We start from the raw sequence: 11001 nt of genomic DNA on the forward strand, positions 1-11001 counted from the left end.
CCGGCGTGGCCGGGGCTCGCCCTCTTTTCGCCTCGCCAGCCATCCCGCTTTGGTTTGTATTAAGGTTGTTTTGTCTCTTACCTTTTCTTTAGGCTGTGTATCTCAATTCCTTCGGTGATCGATTTTCACTTGGATTTACCCGCGCATCGGTGCTGTGCCTCCTATTGGATTGCCCACCCGTGTTCCAGGCAGCCGCTTCGGCAGCCACAGCCATTTAGCTCCGGAACAGCAGGGCTGAAACCGCGCTGGAAAACCCCATCGACCGAGTGTTCCCTTCTCTCTGGGTGGCTTCTCTGCAGCGGAGCTTTGTGGAACGCGGTTTGCACGTTCAGCGCCAGACCATCGCCGTTTAGTCCTTTTACTCGGAAGCGCACAGCTCGCCTGACGGATCAGGTTTGGCTGGGGATTCTTATTTCTAGCCGCATTTGCAGGGTGGTGGGGCACCTTTAACATTTGTGGGGGGCTTGGTGGAGCAAAAGGAGGGAGGCTTAAAAGGACACGTCTTTGTCGCTACCCCTTTGCATTTGGTACTGGCCGCTTTGCCTTTGCGTTCCAACGGTTGCTTCTTCACCATTATACCTTTCCAAGAACTTCAGCCAGACTTCCAGATCGGATTTTACCTCTTTAGATAGGCGAACCCTGTGATGGGGTGACCGCAAGCCTGCTGACAACCTCGCGAGGCGGCTGCAAAATGGGCGGCCTGGGGAAACCACTCAGCAAGCAAAGTTCAAATGGCCTAACAACGACTGAATCTGCCTGTGCATAACTTTTCTTAGAGGGAGAAGTTGCTGAATGAGGTCCCTAAGCGCAACCATTTTTTCACTAGGAAGTTTTGAGGTTTGGGCGACTGTGTCCAGCTCAATGCCTAGGTAAACCATAGTTGTAGCTGGGCCCTCCATTTTATCTGCAGCCAAAGGTACTCCCAGCTCTCCTGCTAAAGATGTGAAGGCTTCCAGAAGGGCCGACACTTGTGCCTACTATCAGCTACGAGAATAAAGTCGTCCAAGTAGCGCAACATACCCTCAGACCCTGTTCTGAAACGAAGCGCCCAGTCCAAAAAGGTACTAAATGCCTCAAAGGCTGCACAGGCCACTGAGCAACCCATAGGCATTGCTTTGTCTACAAAGTAAGTAAAGGTAAAGGTACCCCTGCCCGTATGGGCCAGTCGTGTCTGACTCTGGGGTTGCGCGCCCATCTCGCTTAAGAGGCCGGGGGCCAGTGCTGTCCGGAGACACTTCCAGGTCACGTGGCCAGTGTGACGAAGCTGCTCTGGTGAGCCAGCACCAGCGCAGCACACGGAAACGCCGTTTACCTTCCCGCTATAAAGCGGTACCTATTTACTTACTTGCACTTAAGAGTGCTTTCGAACTGCTAGGTGGGCAGGAGCTGGGACCGAACGACGGGAGCTCACCCCGCCGTGGGGATTCGAACCGCCGACCATACGATCGGCAGGCCTAGGCGCTGAGGTTTTACCCACAGCGCCACCCGTGTCCCGTGTCTACAAAGTATGCCCTGTCAAATTTAAAACCCAGCCACCGGAAATCTTCCGGGTGGACTGGCAGGAGTCAGAAAGCAGACTCTATATCACATTTCGCCAGCAACGCGCCTTTTCCAAATTTGCGAATAAGTTTAACTGCTTGGTCAAAGGAGGCATACCTCACAGAGCAAAGTTCCTGAGGTATCGCATCATTGATGGACCCTCCCTTTGGGTAGGATAGGTTGTGAATCATGCAAAACTCACCAGGTGCCTTTTTGGTGACGATGCCTAATGGGGATATATGCAAACCCTCTATGGGAGGGACAGAAAAGGGGCCGGCTACCCTCCCTGCCTTAATTTCTTTAAGTATTTCTTTAAGTACTTCGGGCATCTCTCTAACTGATTTCTGATTTGGTGGGTCACCTGAATTGGGGGGGGGGGGAAGCAACTGGGATCCTAAAACCTTCCCATAGAAATAATGCAGCTGTTCTGTTGGGATAGAGATCCAAAAGGGCTTTTAAGGCTCACGTACCCTTTTTCTCTGGGATGCGGCGCAGGCCGTGATTTGGGCTGACTCCCCAGAGAGCCATCATATGAGCGGTGTGAGTTGTTCAACCACATTCTAAATGACACACAGCATTACCAAACCAATAAACAGAATATCCAGTCAATCTTCAGTACCTATAAAAGAACTTCAGGGATAGGAGCAGAAGCATTAGCCTCATCCTTAGGATCAGAAGCTGAGGCTCCCACAGATGAGTTGTTGTTTTCAACACAACAAAAGGGATGGCGTTTCACTCCTGCATCTGCTAGAGAACCGCCCTCCCCTTTTCCAACTAACTGAAAGTACAACCTGGGAATATACACAGAAGCCCAAATGATTATTTGGAGGCGGAACAGGTACTGCTTGCAGCTGATGGGGTGTGGCTCTTCCCATGCGCAGGCTTCTTTAGAGCGGATCGGTGTCCTGAAGCGACTGTCTGTGGTACATGCCTTCCCCTTTCTCCGGGGGGGGGGGAGAAGCCAGGGAGTGAAGGAGGTGAGGACAGGTGACCCCCCCTAGGCCCGAAGTCACCCCAGACCTCAAAACCAATTTTCCCCTTTCTCTCGTCTACAACAGCTTTTCTCTGCTCTTCTCTGCTTTTTCACAAGATGCTGCTGCATAAGCAAAAGGTTATTTTTTATCAGTACAAGAAGGCTTCAAAAAGCTAATGAATAGGCTCTGTCAATGCCAGGAATAAGCAGGTCTGGGAACTGAGTCTTATCTCATCCAGTTGCAACACATCTTGGACACGCTGAACGCAAGGCTTCTCAACCCCCTTGGCTTCTCATCCCCCTTTCCTGGGAAGGGCGCCAAGAGACCCAAGAGTCCCAGGACAGGAGCTTTCTGTTCATGAGACTTCCGGGTTGGTGCCTCTGGTAATGGCGGAACTCCTCTGATCGGGAGGAATTTGCCCCATGGGAATCTGGGTCTGGCTGCCACAGCGAAGGCGGAGACCTGCAAAAAATCACAGGCGGGAGAAGCCTGTGAACGTGGGATTCGGTGGGCACCCTTTGCGCCTCCCCTACTCGCGGGGAAACCCGGTTTCGGGGGTCCGGAGCAATGTGGGGTGAGTGGCGAGGTGCTTCGAATCGTCTGCTCCTTCCACGGTTGCATAGCTGTTGCCGGTGAGCGCTGACTTTTTCCTGTGGACAATTTGACTTCAAAGTAATTACCCATGAGTAAAGCTGAAGCGGGAGAATTGGATTTTTAAATGTTGAATTTGGTATTGTAACGGGGAGGTTCAATACAGGAAGTCCACCTTCCCCTTTTGTAAATAGACTGAAGCAATGAGGCTGCAAGCTGAAGTCTTGGAAAGCCTTTTGTAAAAGACTAAATTTCCATCGGTAAAGAACATTAAGCCCCCCCTTGGAGGCAGGAGAAGGGGGGGAGTTGTGGACTGAGTATGCCTGCAGGAGAGAGTGAAGAGAGCTAAAATACCGCCGCTCTGACCCTGGGAACGGGCTGCTAGCAGGACTGACGTCTTTTGGAATGTTCATTGACAGTGTTTAGAACGTTCATTGACAGCTAGCTAAACAAGAGAAATACTGTCTCTGGCTGCTTTTAAAAAAGGAGTAAAAGTAACTGAAAACTGAAACTAACTTTGGATTGTTTGAACTGTGTTTAAAAGAGGACATTACTGACTCATATAAATAGAAACTGTTTGCCCCTAGTGGAAGCCTTTGAACTGGTGACTTTACAAGAGCTGGGCTAGGGGAATTTCGAGCTGCAAGATAAAAACTCTGAGACTCTGGGACTGACCTTGAATCTTTTAAGTGTTATGGCAAATGGAAAGGAAAAAACAGACCAGTTAACTGCTGAAAAAAACATTAAGGTCTGGGAGAACTTGGCAGCAACCCAGGAGAGGCTCAACACCAGGCCTCCCTGCTGCTTCTTCTGCTGCTGCTTCTGCACCAGTACAATCAAAACCAAGAGGAATGTCGACAGAAGAAGCCTTAGCGGTTGCATTAAATAAGATAAATGATTCATTGGAACAGCTTAATAAGAAAGCGGATGCAACAAATGTGAAAGTGGATGCTGCAACTATTAAAATCAACTTAAATGCAGAAAGTATAAATAACTTGGGACAAAAGGTGAACACCAATATAGAAACCATCAAGAATCTGATACAGGAATCTACTTTGAGACGGCAGACTGCGGAGGAAGCTAGCGAGAAAGCCATTGCTGCTGAATGTAAAGTAACACAACTGGAGAGAGCGAGAGTCCCAGCCCCACATAGGCAACTTGATGAACATAAGTTGATGCTTGCTATGATTGAACTTAAAGAAAAACAGATGAATCTGAGGATTAGAGCCCTACCCGAATTGGAGAAGGAAAGTTTGACAGACTTTCTCACACAGGAATTTGCTGACCTTTGGGACTTGGACTTGGGTCAAGAAGAGTTTAGAATTGTGAGGGCCTTCAGACTTGGAAGAGGAGGGAAAAAAGAGAAGAATAGAATAAGAGACTGCTTGATCACCCTTCGAACTAAAGAAGAGAGAGATAGAATCTTGAGCTGGCACTACCAGAAGAACTTAGAAGTACAACAGTCAAGAGTGGAAATTTTTAAAGACGTCTTAAAACATCTTTTGGATCTTAGGCCTAACTATGGAGATATTGTTGCCCTGCTGAGAAGGAATAAAATCATCTTTAGGTGGGAGTTTCCCCAAGGTCTATCGTTCAATTTCAAAGGAAGGAAAATAAAAATAAGATCAGTAGAAGAGAAAGTAAAGTTTTTGTATAAATACGAAGAAGATCTGCAGAAGGAACTTGGAAAAGAGCCAAGAGCATTGGATAGAAGATCACCAGATAGAGGACTAGAGCAAGGAGCATCAGACAGAAGATCACCAAACAGGGGAATATTGGATATATCAGCATTATCCTTTGGACTGGATCTCCCAGTGAACGTGTCACCACCACCACCAACAAAAGAAGAGCAAGCATTGGGTGCAGTTGGAGGAATATCAAAGTAATTACATGATGGCGTTGCAGGTTTCGAGCTGGAATGTGAATGGACTGAACTCTCCAGAAAAAAGGCGGAGAGTATTTCATTTATTGAAAAAAGAACATTTGGACTTGATTTGTTTACAAGAAACACATGTGATAAGGCTACACAGGAAAATATTAAGTAATAAAAGACTGGGCCAAGAATTTATCTCATCAAAGTTAAAAAAAGAGGAGTGGTCCTTTATGCAAAGGAGAGCCTATCACCGAAATTAATATTCAAAGATGACCAAGGAAGATTTGTTGCAATTGAAATTCAATCACAAGGAGAGAAATTTCTGATCGTAGGTATTTATGCACCAAATGAAGGAAAATCGGAGTTCTATAAGAAGCTACACGATACTCTGATGGACTACATGGACTATAATATGATCTTGATGGGAGACATGGAAGGAGTGGTGTCTACAAATATGGACAAGGCACAGAGACAGGTAGTCACCAAAGATGGCAGACTACCAAAAACCTTTTTCGACATGACTGAAAATATGGATTTAGTTGACATTTGGAGAATGAAGAACCCTCTGGGAAGAGAGGAAACTTTCTTCTCTGAGGCTAAAATGACATGGACAAGAATTGACCAAATCTGGGTAACCAGGGGATTGGCTCCAAAGATCAGCAAAGTGGAGATTTGCCCCAAAACTTGTTCTGACCATAATGCCGTGAAGATGGAAATGAAATTGGCGCCAATTGGTTCCTTTAGATGGAGGATGAACGATACTTTGTTCAGGAATGAAGAGGTGACCAAAAAGGCCCAAAAAACTCTAAGAGACTGTGGAAAAAAGAGTGATTTGGGACGCAAGCAAAGCGGTTATGAGAGGATTCTTAATACAACAGAATGCAATTAAGAAGAGAACTCAGAATGAAAAAAAGGATAAAATCCTGAGGAAAATAAAGGAAGGAGAGAAGAAACTGAGAGCAAAACCAAAGTCACAGGAGATCTTGAAAGAGATAAAGTTATACCAGGTACAATACAAGAAGCTGATGAATCAGGAAATAGAATGGAAGATTAAACAGATGAGGCAAAAGACATTTGAATCGGCAAATAAGTGTGGAAAATTGTTGGCCTGGCAAATGAAAAAAAGACAAAAACTCAATACTATTACGAATTTGGAAGTGGAAGGAAAGAATATACAGAACCCAGTGGAGATCAGGAAGTGTTTTCAGAGGTATTTTAAACAACTTTATACACAGGAGAAGCAGAAAGAAATGGACATTGATCGATTTTTGAAAATAAATGGACTACATAAAATCTCTCAGGAAAAACAGCTAATGTTGAACTACAAAATAACGGATCAGGAGGTGGAAGGGGCCATTCAGAACATGCAATTAGGTAAATCTCCAGGACCAGATGGTTTGACTTCAAGATATTACAGATCTTTGAAAGAATGGTTAATACAACCATTGAAGGAAGTCTGCAATGAAATATTGGAAGGGAGAAAGGCACAAGAGTCATGGAAGGAAGCTTACATTGCACTTATACCGAAAACAGAGACTGAAAAGACACAGCTCAAGAACTACCGCCCCATATTGTTGCTTAATGTGGATTACAAAATTTTTGCAGATATTTTGGCTAAAAGATTAAAAAAGGTGTTAGTAGAAGAAATTGATAAAGACCAAGCGGGCTTTCTCCTGGGCAGACACTTGTCTGACAATATGAGGAATATATTTAATATTCTAGAAAAACTACAAGTGAATATCAATACTAAGGCAGTTTTGATATTTGTGGATGCAGAGAAAGCCTTTGACAACATCTCTTGGAGTTTTATGAAGAAGAATCTACACGGGATGGGGGTAGGTCAAGGTTTTGAAAACGGTATAGATGCAATTTATTCAGAACAAAAGGCAAAATTAATTGTGAACAATGTAGTGACAGAAGAGTTTAAGATTGAGAAAGGGACACAACAAGGTTGCCCAATTTCTCCATTGCTTTTTATATCGGTCCTTGAGGTGTTGTTAAATATGATTAGAAAGGACAAAGAGGTTAAAGCTATACAAGTGGGAGCTAAACAGTACAAACTGAAAGCATTTGCTGATGTCTTAGTATTGACTTTACAATGACTTAGTATTGACTTTACAGGAGCCAGAATCTAGTACTAAAAGGGTATTGGAACTGATCCAAGAATTCGGACAGGTAGCAGGTTTTAAGTTGAACAAGATGAAAACTAAGGTTTTAGAGAAAAATTTAACTGTGAATGAGAGAGAGAAGTTTCAGGAGGAGACAGGACTAACATTGGTTAAGAAAGTGAAATACTCAGGGGTTAACATGACTGCCAAAAATGTGAATTTATAAATAAATGTGAATTTATTTAAGGATAACTATGAAAAATGTTGGATTGATGTGAAAAAGGATTTAGAAATATAGACAAACCTGAAGTTATCATTGTTAGGCCGAATTGCTGTGATAAAAATTAATGTATTGCCAAGGATGTTGTTTTTATTTCAAACATTGCAAATTTTGGATAAGATGGATTGTTTCAAGAAGTTGTTTTAATAATGCATTTGGCTGGCATGCATATTTGTGGTACGATAAGGTCAAAGCACATAAAGCGTTTAAAAATCATATTGTTAGAAAATATAATGGTTGTGAGTTACTCGTGCGTAATCCTGCTCCGTTTGAGCATTAGATTGCCTGGTTAAACCCTCCGGACTGCACAGCCCATCTCAGCATGGCTGCCCTTAGTCACTCGTAGAATCTGTCTGTGGGCGTTTCTTAAAGCGTTGCCAACATAAGAGTTGCTTGACGCCCAATCGTTTCCGCCTCTCACTGCGCGGGAGTCTCCTGCGCAGGGTGGGCATGGGCAGCGGGGTGCTTGGGCTCTCCTCGCTAACTTCCAACGAAGAGTCCTGGAGCCCCTGCACCTCCCTGTCCCGTTGCTCTCCTGGGTCCCTGGTGTTACACTCATTCTCTTCCCCTTCTTCCCGGCTGAGTCTCCCTCTAGCGCTGGGACCTTCTCCTGCAGAATCAGAGACCCTCTCCTTCTCCCGTGCCTCTGATGGCAGTTCCCTGACAGAAAAGCATTGTTTAATGTTTGGATAAGATATAAGGATTTGTTAGAAAAGAAAACCCCAAGATGGTTGTCACCAATGGAAGCGAAGGCACAGGAAAAACTCAATATGGAGGCCAAATGGCCGAAATATTGGGGAATTCTGGAACAAGATGGAGACAGTATAAAATTGCAGAGCTTTGAAAAATAGAAAAATAAAGTGTGAGATTGGCTTCATTATTACCAGATAATGGAGGCATATAACTTGGACAAAAAAAATGGCTTCCAGGTAGAAGAATCAAAATTGGAAACAGGAATGTTAGAGCCAAAAATCAAGAATCTGTCAAGAATGTATAACTTGCTGTTGAAATGGAACACTCAGGATGAAATGGTGAAATCAGCTATGATTAAATGGGCACAAGATGTTGGACATAACATAATGATGGCTGACTGGGAACAGTTATGGACCACAGGTATGAAATTCACGGCATGTAATGCCCTAAGAGAAAATTTAATGAAAATGATTTATAGGTGGTACATGACACCAGTCAAGCTTGCAAAAATTTACCATTTGCCCGATAATAAATGTTGGAAATGTAATGAGACTGAAGGTACATTCTTTCACCTTTGGTGGACGTGCCCAAGGATTAAGACATTCTGGGAGATGATTTATAACGAAATGAAAAAGGTATTCAAATACACCTTCCTGAAGAAACCAGAGGCCTTTCTCCTGGGCATAGTCGGGCAATTGGTGCCAAAGAAGGATAGAACTTTCTTTATGTATGCCACAACAGCAGCAAGAATACTTATTGCAAAGTACTGGAAGACACAAGATCTACCCACCCTGGAAGAATGGCAGATGAAGTTGATGGACTATATGGAACTGGCGGAAATGACTGGCAGAATCCGAGACCAGAGAGAAGAGTCGGTGGAAGAAGAGTGGAAAAAGTTTAAAGACTATTTACAGAAATACTGTAAAATTAATCATAGAATCATAGAATCATAGAATCATAGAGTTGGAAAAGACCACAAGGGCCATCGAGTCCAACCCCCTGCCAAGCAGGAAACACCATCAGAGCACTCCTGACATATGGTTGTCAAGCCTCTGCTTAAAGACCTCCAAAGAAGGAGACTCCACCACACTCCTTGGCACACTCCATTTTTCTAATGAATGTTAGAAAAATGTTGGAATGAAGTTATATGGCTTTAGTAGAAATGTTATAAGGAATTAAGTATAAATAGATAATAGAGTGTTAAAGGAAAAAATAAGGTTAGAATGTGTTAAGATAATTATAGGATAGAAAACAGAGGAAGATGGAAAGGAATTGCTGAAACAATTAATAGAAGTGGAATACAAAAAGGGAGGTGTGAGGAGGTCGTGGAAATAAGTGAATGAAAGATAAGATATTGAAATGTGATGTGTTTTAAACTGTTTTTGTTTTGTTTTGTTAGTTTAATGTGTTAATGTTATGTATTAGTGTTATGTAGTGTTTTTGTGTTGTATTGTCCATTTTTTTCTTTTTTGTAGTGTTTAAATTGTTGGAAAAGCAATAAATATATATATATATATATATTAAAAGAGCTTTCTGTTCATGCTCAGGGAAACTCATGAGGCAGGACTCCTGAGGAGGGGGAGAAGGGGGAGGGAACTGGGGGGGGGAATATATGCTCTGTGCAAATGGCTGTGAACTTGTGCTTGTTTGTGAAGTTATCACTCTAGCTCCTTCTCCCAATCCCGGATGGTAGAAATAAAGCTTTTTCTCTGAAATTATCCCTTGAGTGCCTGTTTGACTCCCCTTTCCCTCTCTCGGGTGCAGTGCTCTTCCCACCCGAGGGCAAAGCCTGAAAAGGCTACAGGAGTTGTGGCGTCCTCAGGCACAGAGGTTTTCCAGGTAGCTAGTCCCAGGGTCCACTTCTGCAGGCAGCGCACCTCCACCCGCACACAAGACAAGCCGCCTGCAGGAGTCGACTCCTGCAAAGTGGCCCAGCAAGGTGCGATCCTTCCAGCAAGGTTTCAGGGCAGACCTTCAGCCAGACCTAGTCTGTCCTGGGATCCACCCATAATGAGAAAACTAAAACAAAACTATTCACACAAAAGGCAGGCCTTACATCCAGGCTTTTACTGACCGTACATTAAAAGACCTTTTCACAAGAGATATTGAAGATAATAAAAAACAGCACCAAGAATTAGGAAGAGATAACCAGGCTGGAATAGTAGATCATGTCAGATCATTTTCCTCCACAAATTTTACAATATTCTTCCATGGTATCCACTTCCTCCCCCCTTGGATCTACATGAGCTTGCTATTTCCAGATCTGTCAAATATTTGGTCATCCTTCTCACTCTGAGTAAAAAGACTTCCTCATTTCAATGTTTACAAATAAAAATACAATACCAAATACTTTGAATCATTCCCAGAATCAATATCCAGGGTAATATTTCCCAATTGCTAAATTTCCAGCAATCAAAACTGGAATATCATATTCCAGCCTTAACAGATTACCTAAAAATGACAATTTCTTATCCAGAGATTCTATTTATTTTTTTAAAATAATTTTTTATTGATTTTTCCATGGATTCTACTTCTAACACTATATCTTTAACAATTTTTCATATTTCGACCCTCCTCCCCTGGACTTCCCTCGTACTCACATTTGTTTTATTTCCCTATTGTTCACCTTGCGTATTTGATGTTTCCCCAATATTTCCTCAATACATATTTTCAGAGCTGCTTGAAGATCCTAGCTCACAGAGGATCACGCTAGCCAGCGGTCATTAAGTAAAAGTCTTTATTGAATTACAGTTTCCATTCCCAAGCTGCTGCGTGCAACTCTACGTCTAATGGCTAGATCGGCGAAGCTCCGTCTGAGTCTCCGCCCCTTGTGCACCAACTTAATATCCTAGCCCTGCTCCACCTTTTCCGCCTGACTGCTCTCCTCTGGGTCCCTCTGCCCCCCGGGGTCTCTTCCTTCCGGGATTCTTCTGACGCCGACCC

At 43.6% G+C, this 11001-nt stretch overlaps 1 protein-coding gene across 1 annotated transcript in view; it reads left to right on the plus strand.

Annotated features, from left to right (window-relative positions):
- Positions 1-9851, plus strand: part of LOC308586157 (GPI mannosyltransferase 4-like) — a gene marked incomplete at its 3' end in the record, with an annotated part of 49428 nt that extends 39577 nt beyond the window's left edge. The window contains exons 4-5 of the mRNA XM_081192433.1: positions 8865-8979; positions 9823-9851. Coding sequence (XP_081048559.1) covers positions 8865-8979; positions 9823-9851 — 144 coding nt within the window. The remainder of the gene's footprint in view (positions 1-8864; positions 8980-9822) is intronic.
- Positions 9852-11001: the final 1150 nt, after the last annotated feature.

Source organism: Podarcis bocagei (genome assembly GCF_964188305.1).
Source record: "Podarcis bocagei genome assembly, chromosome: 4".
Lineage (NCBI taxonomy): Eukaryota > Metazoa > Chordata > Lepidosauria > Squamata > Lacertidae > Podarcis > Podarcis bocagei.